General features: G+C 49.7%; 1 protein-coding gene across 1 annotated transcript; it reads right to left on the reverse strand.

Annotated features, from left to right (window-relative positions):
- Positions 1-6,241: 6,241 nt before the first annotated feature.
- On the reverse strand, positions 6,242-14,020 carry LOC104267132 (cholesterol desaturase daf-36-like; the record flags this gene model as incomplete). Its single annotated transcript, XM_009872719.1, has 6 exons — positions 6,242-6,400; positions 7,354-7,530; positions 8,977-9,096; positions 9,666-9,791; positions 11,195-11,373; positions 13,832-14,020. Coding segments are annotated over 6 exons (950 nt in total), but the record flags the coding sequence as incomplete, so codon positions are not given.
- Positions 14,021-14,623: the final 603 nt, after the last annotated feature.

A 14,623-nucleotide genomic window follows, 5' to 3' on the forward strand; every position in this document is an offset into this window, starting at 1 on the left:
TTCATCTGGGAGGAGTCTTAGAGGAGTGTTTTTTGAACCCCGCTGGGCAGCTCCATGGGGCACACTCGGACGGCATGAGGCTGCTTTGGATCTTGCCGAGAAGAGGTTGGGTGTAGAGGTGAGGAAAGCCCGTCCTGCCCGATGGGTCCAGGAGGGCTCGCAGGAGCATCTCCCTCCATGTCCTCCTGCTCACCCTTCCCAGCGCCCCAGTATACCCAGTAGCCAGGTTCCATAAAGGAGGGAGGCAGCTGGTGGGCAGGAGGGGCGGAGGAGAAAACACCAGCCGAGGAGCTGATACCTTGTCAGCCTCTGTACAGCCGAGGTGAAAGAACTGGGGTGAGGGAGAGCATGAAACGTTTTACTGCTTCCACTGTGCGCTTTCGGGGTTACCACCACAGCCTCGACGGCGCGCGATCCGTCGGGAATGCGCGGGAGGTGTCGGCAGAGGCGCGACGTCCCGCGTCAGGTTTTTCTGAAGGGGTCGCTCGGTAGCAATAAGAACTCTCTGCACCACGTGGGACCTGTCCCCGTGCCACGGGCTGACGTCTGCTGGACCTTCGGGAAACGCCGCTGCCCAAAACCGGGACAGATGGAGAGGGAAACGCGAGCACAGCTCCGCGCTGAGCCTCCTTAGTGCTGGGGCATCGTCTGCTTATGCTAGGCCAGAAATGGTGAACCAATGAGAGTGTATTGCCCGGAAATTTCCTTTTCCCCGTGAATGTTTGGGAGGGTTCTGTTTCGGTTTGGTTTTGTTTGGCTGGTTACTTAGGTTTTTCGCTCCCCCCATCAGAGCCCTTTGGTTTATAAACATAACGGAAGAGTTTTGCTCACGTTAGACAACGGCGTATCCGGTAGAACCCTGAGGGTTTAATGATCTGCAGGCAGCCAAGTTGGAATTTTTTGCAGAATAGCTTCCGAATTGAGCCCCGTAAACAGCTCCTGGATGCATGAGAGCAGCCGCGGGCTGACGGCATTCCCATCCTTCCCATCGTTGCAGCGTCACGGGCAGGGGCAGCGCGTCGCGGTACCCGGGTGAGCAGCACGGCCTTAACGACAGGAATATTTTACGGTGGGGTTGAGCACGTCAAACCTTTGCTTTTTTCACAACCAAAGTTCCTTAAGAAGGCACTTCCAGCCTCACCAGCCTTGAAGGCTTGTTTTCAGTCTTCTGGGGGTTCCTGTGGCGGTCTCTGCAACACTGGGTTGTTTTTCCAGTGGGCTGGGGGGTGGGAGGAAGGATTTATTTTATTTTTTTTTTCTTGCTATCTGTGGAGAAGGATCTTTCCGCTCGAGGAAGGGGGCATGTGTTCTGGAAGGAGCAACAGTCTTAGCAGCTGTTTTCCGTGGTCCCTTTAAACTTAGAGGGACTTTAATTTAATTTTTCAATTTTTTTTTAATTATTTAAAAGGAAAACTGATAACAGATGAACTGAAACATTCGTGACAGGTTACTAGCCAAGGCTATAAGTCCAGGAGGAACACACATCGTCCGGACCGTCGGGATTCGGGTCCGCGCCGTAGCTAGAAAGTGTCGCGTCGATAAACCAAACCGTCAGGAAATCCTTGTTTGCAGCCAGTCTGAAAAGCGAAAGCTGTTCCTCGTTCGTACGTTCGGTTTTTTTGAAACCTCCCGGTGGGAGATGAATTCTTGTTTCATCAAGCAAACAATTTAATGTTCTCCTTTCCCTCCTCGCCCTCCCTCCCCTCAGTAACTTGTGTGCATTTCCTTCCTTTCTGTAGATGCAGATGTTCTAGGCAATACCACAGATGCACCTGCGTGTGTCTCTACCTGCGAGTGCAAGAATCTCATGTCATCTTAAAAAATACAAAAAAAAAATATACAAAAAATATACAAAAAATATCTTTTTTAGGCCAGAGTTTTCTACAGGTATTAATGAATATTTTTCTTAATCCTTATAAGTTTTATGTGTTTAATATTTCTTAATACCGGTAGCATTAATTTATACTTTTGTAGCAACACAATATTTTTATAAACCGCCACCGCTGGCTTTGTCTTCATAATGGAGAAAAGTGCGGGCAGCTGGCCCCGCGCTGTACCATGTACTGTATTTAAAAGGTTATCTAATGTCACACTTGCTGTGTTAATAAACAAAACAAAACCTGTTTGAAGTCTCATGTATTGTTGGTGTGGATCGAATGACTCAATAGAGAGCAATATTGCACGGGGTTGAGTTGCTGATTTTCATTGTGATATATGAACGCTTGAGGCCAACTCAAGTTCTTCTGATTTTTTTTTTTCTTTTTAGGATTTTATTTTGGTTTGGTTTGGTTTTGGTTTTTGTTTTTTTTTTTTACAGCTAAATAAATTCAGTGCTGTTTGAAACTTAGACTGACGTCAAATGAAAAGGATTATTAAAGAAAAAAAAAATCAAGGTGTTTAAATGTTGCTGTTTTTACAAGTCTGTTGCTGTCTGAATGGAAATATTCCACAAGAGAGGAGGAATAGTTCCACTTAGCTTCCAAACAAGCTGAGCACTCCCGGCCAGAGCTCGGTTATTTGGAGATTTCTTAGAGACATGTTTCTGCAACATTCTTTTCAGAGTTGATGCCAAGGCAGAAGACAAACTGTAACTGTAAGAAAGCATCCGTTGCTTGAGGATTTTCATGTCAGTGTTGTATTTATGGTTTTACAATAAAACAACCTTTAGGAAAAAAAAACAAAACAAGTGTCTGGGGTTTTTCTATTTCTCAAGCACGTGTGTGGGACATCACCCAGGGGAAGAAGGGGAAACATCCATTAAAGTGACCTCGGTCTCGGCAGTGGTCTCTTGGAGGGACCTCAGCAGCCGTCAAACTCTGCAGGGAGCTTCTCCCTGCATCCCTCCTATGTCCGAAGCTCCCTAAAGCATCGTCCAGAGCATCTTCTGTCTCATGCTTGGTTGCCCGTGCAGTGAACCCCCCCCCTCTCTCGCAGGGAGACCTTCGTACGTAGCAGAAAGTGAACCGGCTCCACTGGGCCAACGAGAGGGGTGCGCGGTGTGTTGTGGCCCAGCATTTGTATTTGTGCCACCAGGACAGCTCAGGCAGCTTTTGTGGTGTAAAGCAGCACCAGCTGCTGCTGGGCGAGATGGCCTCAACTCAACACGTGCCCCGTTTCTGCCCAGCGTGGTCAGAGGTTTTCACTTTTGTCAGCAGATCCTCCTTTCCCCCCAGAACAGACAGGGCATTTATTTGGGCGTTGAGCAGGCTCACTCCTTTCCACCAAAGCCCCTGGCAGCTGTTTGTGGTGGCAGCCAGAATAGGAGAGGGTCCCAAAATCTTCGCTTAGAGGCTCCATCAGTCTTGACCTGCATCCGAGTGTCTCACGGGTCACAAAGGCGCGCGGTTTAGTGGCCATCACGGGCAGTTTCGCATGCGGGAACACAGCCTCGATGCTCTCTGGAGCTCCAAGACCCACCTCCAAAGGAACCAGAAACCACCGGAGAATTGTCCCAGGTGGAACAAGTACATAGACCAGGGTTCAAAGGAGGAGACCAGGCTGGAAAATCCAGGTACGTTGTCCGTCCCCCTTCATGGATCTTTTTTGTTGTCTGGTTTTGATTTCCTTTGGGCTTTTCTAACCTTGTTCCCACCACCCACTCACACCCAAAAAAAGCAACAGAATTAGGAAATTTGCAGTGAATTTGTTGGGAAACAAGAAAAGCCAAAGACATGGAATGACGATAGGTCTGGCAGTTGGATAAATGCTCTTGGGTAGTGGTCAAGTGTAAAGATAAGCCACAACACTGAATACAACTATCAGAATATAAATGTGATAAGAATGGCTGCAGCCTTGCAGTAGATTTGATGTAAAAGGGATTTTGGTAAGCGATGAGATGCCTCCACGTCCCAAACAAGAGGTTTTGTTTGAAAATAGGTGCAGTGCGTAACATTATAGCCAAAAGGCATCGAAGGCTGGGGGTTAGTGCTCTCTAGCCGGCCAGTGTCTCCCAGCACTAAATTGTCCTTTTTGCTAGACCCATTTAAATGGATAAATAAGACTGCAAATGGAAGCATAAGAGGCTTAAGGTAATCCCATCTTATTTGCCAATTCTCTAATTTCTGCTTTAACAGGGCAAAACTACTTTAACTTAATAATAAAGGAAATGGTAGCTCAGAATTCAGGCTCTGCTGGAGGCATCCCGTGGTTTCCTCCAGTTTCAGAAGGACTCATTAATCCAGCAAAGCTAATTTGAGCCACCATCTCTGGTCTGATCTTTGACCCTTTGCCTTCCTCGGAGTTTTGTTCATCCTGATATCCTGTATGTGGGAACACAGGAGCGGGGAGCAACAGCCCAGGTGTGTCACAGGACCGCTGTGGGGGTGCATGGTGGCCGTGTGCCCCCTTGGAATGTGTGGGTGAACACCCGGTGTCGTGTCACATCTCCACCCTGGTGGTTGTGATTTCTGCCTCTTGCTGCTTCTCCATCACCCAGCACTGCAGAGGTGGCTGCTCCCTAAGGAAGGGGGTACTGGGAGCCAAGGAGGGGGTCCCCCTGCCCTGGTCATGGCCAGGCTCAACTAAGAGTTCAGATCAGGCAAGCTCATGGTGAAAACAGGTCTGAGGGCAAGCTGGGAAGTCCATCTGCAGCTCAGGGTTGGGTATGTAGAGTCAGACCAGCCCAGCAGTCCCTAAGGTGATCTCCCGTGGTGATGGGAGAGACCCTGCAGGGTTGGGTACGCTGGAGACCCTGCAGCGTAGCTCAGGCAGGGACTGAAGGTCCAGGGCTGAGCTCAAACGGGGCTCCTGGGCCATTATCAGGGAGTGGCTGAACAGCCCAGGGGAGGCTGGTCAGGGCCACTAAGATGTGTTGGTGCTCAGGCTCAGGCTGTTGAGCTGGGCAGTGCTCCTTGTCGAATCCCTTCTATCTCCACAAGTTCCTTGGTGGATATTCCCTGTGGCTCCTGACGCGGGGCAGCACAGCCCAGCTGCAGAATCACTTCTCCCGTGCCAGAACACCCCACAAAGCAATGGAGAACAACAAACTGTGAACGAGATCAGGTTTTTAAAAAAAAAAATTTAATAGTGAAACACTGCCAGTGCAACAGCCAGATGTGAACAGCAAAGTCAGAGCTTGCACATGGTTTTCTGGGGAGCTGCCAGGGTGGGTGGTGAACTCTACACTGGCGTGTTCCTGCTCCCAGCCCTGCTTTGGGTCAGTGGGAAAGGAGGAACCAGAAACCTCAGCAGAGTGCAGACGTCACAAGGCACAGGCTAGCGCACACGTGAGATGGGCAGCTACCAGCCTCCTTGGAAAGCTCCTGCATTTGAGCTTTTGACTCTTGCTGGGTCTTGGCACAGAGTAACTGCCAGAGTCCTGCGAGCTGTACAAGGCAAGCTCTGCCTGTGGCGATCACAGGTTTCTCTGGGGTGTGCAGCAAGGCAGAATTTAGCCCTTTGTTATAGAGCCCGTAGGCACAAAGCACAGGAGAACCCAGACCAGATTTCATCAGATTTGCAGCCGAGTCTCCATGTGTCAACTTCATTTCTGGTCCCGGCAGGTGATACCTCTGGGCTTGCCCTGAGACAACATTTTACAGCCCAAGGTTTTGCTGGAATCCAGGGGCTACCAAAGCAGGATCTTACTCACATCCTTCAGCTGCAGAGTCATTGTCAAAGTGATTTAGTCACCAAGACAGTCTCTCTTCTTCTCAGCCAGGTGCACTAGAGCTCCCTAAGGAATCGACTCGTGCAAGGGCTGAGGCGGCTCGAGGAAGCCCACAGGTATGGTACCGACATGGTGGGCAGCTAAAACCCACTGTGCCCTGCCTGCTGCCGGAGAGAAGGGGGACAGCATATGTCCGTGGGCTTTGCAATCACACCTCTGATGCCACGCAGCCATCGGCCAAGGGTCCCCAGGAGAGCTGAAGCCTGCCCCAGCCAAGGAGGTGGTGCAGAAGCAACAGCAGGCCTGGCTGGGAGAGGACTCTTCAGGCAATAAAAGACCACGTGAAAAGCTTTTCATACATCTACTCAAAATCATGGCAGCACTGAGAGGTGAGGGCACTTTCAAGGCAGTTCTGGCAATCTCAAGTTCACGCTCAGCTTGTACGTTGCAGCACAGGTACAAGAGCAAGCGTGTTACGCTTTGAGCTTTGGTGCCCTGGACACAGAAAGCAAGAGAGGATCACCAGGGCTCAGGCTGTGCCAGTATTTGTTATATTGATGCTGCCTGGCCAGCCAGGGCGGGCAGGAGCCACCTGAGAGCCTCTGGCACCTTCTGCAGTGGGCAGCAAGGTCCTCACCAGTCCAGACCCTCCCGTGCTGGGACCCTCTTGCTCTTCTCGCTGTAGAACTGGGCGTACCAGCGCCGGTGCTTTTGGATGCTGGAGTCCTCTCTGACCAGCAGCGGCTTGGGCAGGTACTGTTTGTTATTCCAGATGGTTACATCACGCTCAAACTGGGGGGAGAAGGACAGTCTCATTCAGGTGGGGAGGCTGGGCCAGCAGGTTTGTGCGAGCTACCTGCACACTAGGTTTTGATTTTTAGCATTTCTCCCCAATGGCTGGTGTGGCTTGAGCTTGAATCATACAGGAAAGCTGAATTAGACTATCAAATAGAAATTTCCTAGAGGGGATGACATGAACTCTTCTGACTGCCTGAAAGGGAGCTACAGTGATGACGGAGAGAGATTCTTCTTGGCAGTACTGGCTGGTGTAACAAGGAGTAACAGCTACAGATGGCAGGTTGAGAAAGTCAATATAGATATTATTAAAAATAAAAACCAATGTGGGTAGAGCAATAATGGAACAGGTCACCCAAAGAGCTGGAGAAATGGGGACCTTCTACAAAGGAGAAGGCCTTCAAGGCCATGCTTGACCCGAATTTGGCAATAGTCTTGTGCCAACTGGAGAATTCCAGGGAGACATTTCACTTCTTCCATGAATCCCTGCTCTAACGGCCTGGAAAACCTCTGTCAAGAGGGGCAAGAGTTGCCAGATCTCATGATAATTTAACAACAGGAAGGTTTCTTGGCACAGATCTCACCAAAAGAGGTGACAGGGTGATGAACTTAAGGCACCAGCCTGGGATGCAGGGAATCTGGATGCCGTTATCAGTTCCCTCAGAGCCTTCCTGCAGCTCGGGAGAAGTTGCCCAATCCTTGTTCCCTGTTGCCCATCCACAGCAGCGGGATGGCACCTCTGGCACCTCTCAGCCACGACGCACTCCAGGGACCCTCTTTACTAAACTCAGGGTAGTCTTTTGGGTTACTAAAAATTAAAGATCTTACCAAGCACTGAAAGAATCTCACCCACGAGTGCATTCGTCCCACGTGTATCTGAGCTCTTCCTTCTCCCCTAGTCCCCAGGCTCCAGGGGACCATCTTTGGCTGCACTTCTTCAGAGGCCTTACCTGTATGCACTCTGCTCTCAGGATGAACTTGGGGATTATGGCCGGCATGTTCTTCTGGTAGTAGATTTTGTGAACAACATTCTGCAGGAGAGGCTCCAGGGGAGTCACCGTCTGCAGGATGATCCCATGGCCCAGGAAAGCGTGTTTGAAGATCAGGAAAACCAGCCCTGGCCCCACCTGCAGAGGAACAGAGCACCCTCAGGGAAAAGTCGCCAGTGGTCCTGTCCTCTAGTACAGCAACTCCAACAGCTTGAGAGCTGCTTGAGGTGTCTCCTGGATTGTCCTCAAGTCCCCCTTCAGTCTGTCTTCCCATCCAACAACAGGCACAAAGTCAAGCTACACCTCGGGGCCACGAGTCACAGATTTTTGCCAACTGTGCAGGCTCCCCAGGCCAGGGGAGATCCTCGCAGCCCGTATGGCCTGGGACCATCAGGGCTTTGCTGTGGGCCCACGGGAATTCGTGAGGCTTTACAGTGATCTAATGGTCCCCCAAAAGAGTTTAATATCTTGTCTTCTAGGAAACGCTCTCAAATTTTCACTTGGTCTTGTTGTTCATCACAGAATTACCTTCGGGTCATGAACAGCCTCGTTGGCTTGTTGACACCGGTGCTGGGCTCTGGTCTCAGCAGCAATTGCAATACAATGCGGAGGTGATACAACATCCCTACTCCTGCTCTGGCTTTCTCGTTTGCAGCTACAACAGTGACATTAGGTTTTAGCTGAAATCAGGTTCAGCCTTTTATCTTGCATGACTTGACATACTTGTTCTGTGCTCTTTGACGCTGAGTCCAGACACGCAGCTGCACGAATGATCGTGCCGGTTCTTTGAAGCAGTGCGGAGCCTGCTGGGGGTTCTGGCTACTTTCTTTACTACTCCTTTAAACGTGTGGTTGGGTACAAACTCTTTGTAAGGTTGTTTCAATGCCTTTTTTTCACCTGTCCATCGAAATCAGTGCTGAATAGCACGGATCTAAGAACTGAAAGCAGATACAATCAGCATCCACTTTGTGATAATTCCCTGACTGCACCAAGATCGATCCCTTATCAAAGTTTTGTACCCTGACTTGTTTCGCTATGGTCTTGAATTTTTAGTACAGGAATAGGTCTTCAAAAATGTACTAGAACAAAGTTGCTAGTTTTATCAGGCAAAAAAAACCCCCATAACCAAAACTAGTGAGGAGGAGATCTAGTTCCCATTGATTTGTGGCATTATTTCCATTTTCCCACAACTCTCTCTCAGTCTGTGGCAGCTATTTTGTTATCGTTCGGGGTGATGTCGGGCTACAAGATACGCTATAGCTGATTGTTTGCCATTCTGAAGTTTGTCCACCATGGACTGAAAACGGCCATTGTGCCATAAAGTGATGTGACAAGGGGGCATGAAGGCCCCTCGGGATTGTCACCAGTGTCTGCTCAGCTACCAGCTTTTTTTTTTTTTATTCTCCAGCACTCTTTAGGAGCCTTCCCTTTTCTCTGTTCTGCCCAGCCCCAACACTCGCACGTGGTTTTTGACTCGTGTCTGAAGCACTTGGCAGGAAAGGCCACGCTGGGCTGGGTGGGCAAGGACTCACTCAGCCTTTCGGGTGACAAAGCCCTTCAGCTCGGCGCACTGGTGGGACGTACCTGGCGGGCTGTAACCGTCAAATCCAACAAGGAGAAGTGTTTCCCAAAGATGGTTGCGGTGTGCTGAACCAGCATGCGGGAGCAATGCTCATCGGGCGGCGGCTCCGGCTGCCACTCCGCCTGGAGGGATGGAGAAGGATCTGGTCAGCTGGAGAGAAGGGCAGCTCAGGCTGAGGGGAGGCGGCAGCAGCAGGATGGTGATAAGGGCTGGCTGTGAAGACCATCTAGAGATGAGCATAGGTGAGGGAGTGCAGCTAAAACCCTCAGAGACACGGAGGGAGAGATTGGACCTCTTCTCCCTAGTGAAGAGCGAGAGGGCAAGAGGGAATGGGTCCAAGTTGTACCAGGGGAAGTTCAGATTAGATATTAGGAAAACCTTCTTCACTGAAAGGGTGGTGAAGCACTGCAATGGGTTGCCGAGGGAGGTGGTGGAGTCCCCATCCCTGGACGTGTTTAAAAAATGGCTGGATGTGGCACTTCAGGAGGTGGTTTGGTGTTAGGGTGGTGTAGGGCTGTAGGATGGACTTGATGATCTTAAAGTCCTTTCCAACCTTTATGATTCTATGACCTGAAGGTGGGGGGATGTGAGAAGAGGTGGGAGGCTCGGGACTGATGCTTTGCAGCAGAAAGGGGGCCTGGTTCCAAAGACTTTGACCTCCTCACAGTTAAGGGGGCAACTAGGGTCTTACCTTCCAGGTGTGCTTCATAAAATCCCACAGTTTGGACCTCGTGTATCTCAGGTCGGATCCACCCAGAATAGCCGGTCCGTGGAGAAAAGCCAGGTGAGCCATGTCAGCTGCGTTCTCGGGGATTTCCTGCCGTTGGGGAACAATTTGCTGTTGGCAAGAGCTGCCTTGGGCACAAGCTGCCTGCACCTCATGGCAGGATTGCAATGGCACCGGGTGCGTGACGGCAGCACAGCCCGGACCCCCCACCCCGAGCACAGCTGAGATGCTCATGGGTACATGAGAGAGGCAGCTGAGGGTGTGGAGGAAGAGGCCTCAGCACGGACTGACCTGGAGCCAGTTCTTGACTAGTGTTTAAGAACAACTGAAACACGAAGCTCAGAAAATTCAGAGTTCATTTTAAAGCTCAAAGGAGTTTGCAGCTGCATAAGCTGAGACTCCAGCTAAGTCCTTCCTTTGAGCCTGCAACAACTGTAAGGAATAAAGTTTTTGTGCTTGCGCTCCTAGGTTAGTTTTCATAAATTTGAAACATTTAAACCACACCAGCCTGCCCACAATATATCACTTTTTGTGAAGTTTTACCTGCTAAAATACACCGACTTTCCACTGGCTTGACAAGAAGCACAGACTGGCCCCACTGCAGACACGTGGCTCACCACCAGAAAGCAGACATGAAATAAATATGACTCTGCCATCAATCTCCCGAAATCTCACAACTTCACTGCATGCTCCCAGAGCTGCATCTCCTGTCTCATGCATCTTCATTTATCCTAATAATTTTCCATTTCCCTTCTAACCCACTCAGCCACAATTTAGTCAGCAGGAGGGCACTGCTGGAGAGAAGCGCACTCTATATTAAGGGTCATTTTTGTCACTGTTTTTTACAAACAGAAGTGTTGTGCTCAGCAGAAAGCACAGAGAAACCTCCCAAGGACCTCCAGAGATCACCCAGTTTCAAAACTGCTGCTGCATCCCTTCGCTCCGTAGCTGCCCCGGCCACCTTTGAGGACCACGGCCACATCCCTTCTCTTTAGTGTCACCAAACATGTGCCCTTTCCCAGACTTATTTCCACCGAGCGGCGATGGAGACAACAGCTATTTTGTTCTCCGTGGCGCACTTGTCAGCGTGTGATGGTGATGATGAAGACTAACGGCAGAATAATTGCGCATTTCCATTTCGGTGACGGATGGGTTGAAAAGCCTCCTGACACTAAGTGCTGCAATTCTTAGAGAATCTTTTTTTTTTTTTTTCAATTACATCAGTTGCAAGTCAAAGCAAATTAACAGATTCCTTTTAAGTACCCAGAACATCTGTTCTCTGCTCGAGAAGCTCACGAGCTGCACTCGGGGAACATTTGCCACATTCTCGGTGCACGGCGCAGAGCCACGCATTTCTAGGTCTGAGCTCTGCCAGCAGCAGCGATGATGCAGAGCACATCCCTAAATGGATTAACTGGGAGGAGACGCCTCTGAACTGGACTACAGGAGAGGACCTAGTAGGAGTTGCCCTGAGGAGAGAGCGGGTTCCTCACCTGGATGTGTGCATCCACCAGGTGCTCTGTCTGGCCACGGAACACCCACTCCCGGGTGACGATCTCGCGCTGCTCGGGCACTGCCCACGTCGGATCGAGCCCTTCGCAGTGGTACCAGAGCAGCAGCATCCCGTTCACCTCGCAGCACGGCCAGGTCCGCACCCTCGCGAAATCTGGCACTGCAGGGGACGGGAAGGAATGGGTTAAAAGCCTCAGAGACGCAAAGGGTCCCCTCGCCCTGATCCAGGGCTTGTATTTTTGATGGGAGATATTCGGGACACGGACCCTCTGGTGACACCTTCCCAGCTCTCAGGCTGCTGAAGGAGGAGAGCAGCTTGTGAAGTTCACAGAACAGAGTTTGGTTAAATTAGTTTTATATCAGCTGGGTGTTTTGTGTGAAGTTTTTAAGGGATAAATGTGGCTGCTACTTTTCTACTCTTAAAACTCTTCAAATATGTAAATGTCTGCTGTAGCACTGGACCCTCCTCGAGCTTCAAGGAGATGCTTTTAGTTATAGATGTGCAGTGAGAAAAAGCCATCTCCACTGCTCAGGTTCAAGCCATTCTCTGTTACAATGCTGCCGTATCATGTGTTGTTTTAAGAATATATCTGCAGTCTTTCCAGTGAAATAGATTTTTTGGCATTTATATTTACCCAGCTGTCAGAAAATGTAGCTTTTACCAGGTTGGAGGGCTTTTGCCTTCACAATTATTTATTTTTTTTTTTCCTAATTTGCAAACAAGCACAGGGGATAGCACTTCCTCATTATTCAGCCTTGCACGGTCATGTGGGAGGTGAAATAATACAAGAAATTAAGTTTTTTCTTTAGTCAATGAATATGAGAGGGGGCAGGATGACACCATCACTGTGATTCCTGATTGAAAAAAATCTGGTGCTTTGGGTGGAATGCATCTCACTGAATTTTAAAAATGGCTTCATTTGCCCCTTTGCACACATAGAGTTAGAGAATCATTTAGGCTGGAAAAAACCTTTAAGACCACTGAGTCCAAGCATTAACCCAGCCCTAACCCATGTCCCTGAGCACCACATCTACATGGCTTTTAAATCCCTCCGGGGATGGGGACTCCACCACTGCCCTGGGCAGCCTCTTCCAGTGCTTTTGGTGAAGAATTTTCTTCCTAACGCCCAATCTAAACCTCCCCTGGTGCAACTTGAGGCCTCTTGTCCTGTCACAACAAGGGAGAAGAGACCAAGCCCACAGGCTACAGCCTCCTCTCAGGGAGTTGTGCAGAGCCATGAGGTGTCCCCTCAGCCTCCTCTTCTCCGGCTGAACAGCCCCAGCTCCCTCGGCTGCTCCTCACCCCACTTGATCTCCAAGCTCCGTCCCACACCACGCTGGGCTCTGCGGCTCTGCTTGGCTGTCGGTCCCTGGCAGAGCCCGGTGCTGAGGAGCTGCCCGTGCGGGCTCTCCAAAACCCCTCTCCATCAGTGACCTGCATGAGCACACACGGCTTTTAAATCACCTCGACCCGTTTGGGCTGTATGGGAGCAGGGCAGCTGCTTTCCGGGTTTTTTTTTTATAATGATGGATAACAGTGACTCTGAACACTGGTTTTTTTAGATGAGACAACGCATCTTGGCAAGTGTTTGCGTATGTCCAGAACATTCATCCTCCATTTGTGCTAAAACACATCATGGCTCGTTACTTGGAACCGAATTTCCATTTGAATGCAGCTCTTGACTGAGTATGTATGGGGGGAAAAAAAATACAGTTCTAATCGTCTTTCCTGAAATAACACCTAAAAAAATAATTAAAAAATAATTGCTGTTCTGAGAGATCTAGAAATTGATTATCTTATCCCATATAGATGGAATGTTCCTTTCATTTTAGGAAAAATAGAATAGTCTGTTTAGTAGAAAGACTGTCTTTTGCTGCTCACCAGTGTTTTCTCTGCAACCCCAATCAATCCCACTCAGGGAAAGCTGAACTTCTTAGGAAAATAATGAAGAAGCACAAGCCAAAGTGAAATTCATGGTAAGTCTGTTTGCTGGTTTCAGCCGCATCTCAGATTGGTGATTTAAACTAATCGGTACGGCCAAATCAATTAATTGTCACACGTGAACTTTAACTAAGATATTCTTCCCACACAGCACAAACCGCATATAAAAGGTAGGTGTATGCAAAGAGCTTTCCTGGATTCCAACCAAAAGTTCCCTTCAAGCCTTAAAAGGAGAAAGAATTACAATTGAGAGCCTATTCTGTCATGCTAATGCGACAGATTTAAGCACTGACATGGCATAAGCTGTCACTATGGAGAACAGAAACATTTCTGAAAGCCAAGAGCTCTCTGGGATCCATCCCTGCCTTCACAATGGATGACTCAGAGTTAAAAAAATCTCACTTTATACCCTCCTTGCTGAATGCAGGAGTTGTAGGACTATCAAAATCAAGAAGGGTGGTTATTTAACTGAAGTCCATTGTCATCTCACATAGGAAAGGGCGTTAGAATGTTATGCCCCAACTCAGACAACCCAGGAGGAAAATTGGGGTGCTGCATGAAATAGGGGAGCAGCAGGGAGGGCAAGTTCTTATAAAGACCACTTTTCCCTAATGAAGTAGCTTCTAATGAGGACACGCGGGGCACTGCCCTTTCTGCCGGTCTGGGGGATGTTTACCTTTAGCAGCGTACGGGATGTGGCTGCATTTTCCGTCTTCCCCTCGAAACAGCCAGCCATGAAAGGGGCACTCGATGCAATTGCCCACGACGCGCCCGCCGGCGCCGAGGTTGGCCCCGAGGTGAGGGCAGTAAGCGTCGACCACGTAGGCTTGGCCATCGTGGGTGCGAAACGCGGCGAGCTGCTGTCCTGCAGAGACACAAAAAAAGCGGGAGGCTGCACCAACCGGCACTTTCACCCTTCCCCCCGAAAAAAAAAACCACACAGAAATATCCTGCTAAAAATTAATCCTGGGGTTTTCCTTTTCCTTTCTAGCGGAAGATCAATGGCAGGACAGAAATAGGGTTTCTCCGGAGGTGTTGAACCAGGAGATGGCACCAGGCAGCTGCCGGAGCCGGGACCAGCGCTGCTGCCAGGGCAGCAGGTGGGAGCCCTTCGCCTGCCAAAAGGGCCAGGAAAAACGAAGATGGCAGCTGCCGTAGCAAATGCCCAGGGCGCGGGGGCCGTCAACTCGGGTTTAAAAGACATCGCAGAGCAGCGAGCCAGCCCCTCGCAGCCTGTGTTTCAGCCGCTGTCCCGAGGGGCTGCTCCGGCTGCGCTGCAGGCAAGGGAAGAGAAATTTCTCCTGGTCGTCTATAAACCGTCATGGCTTTGCCCCTCAGCCCTGGTTTTTGAGCTTGTGAAGCTCTTCATTTCAGCAGCAAGATTAAAGGTGCCTTCATGAAGATGTTTAAAGATTTAGGAAGTGTCCCCCACTAAAGGAGAGATACACAGAGAAGAGCGACAGCTGCA

The sequence above is a fragment of the Apaloderma vittatum genome, unplaced genomic scaffold (assembly GCF_000703405.1).
Source record: "Apaloderma vittatum isolate BGI_N311 unplaced genomic scaffold, ASM70340v1 scaffold25477, whole genome shotgun sequence".
NCBI lineage: Eukaryota > Metazoa > Chordata > Aves > Trogoniformes > Trogonidae > Apaloderma > Apaloderma vittatum.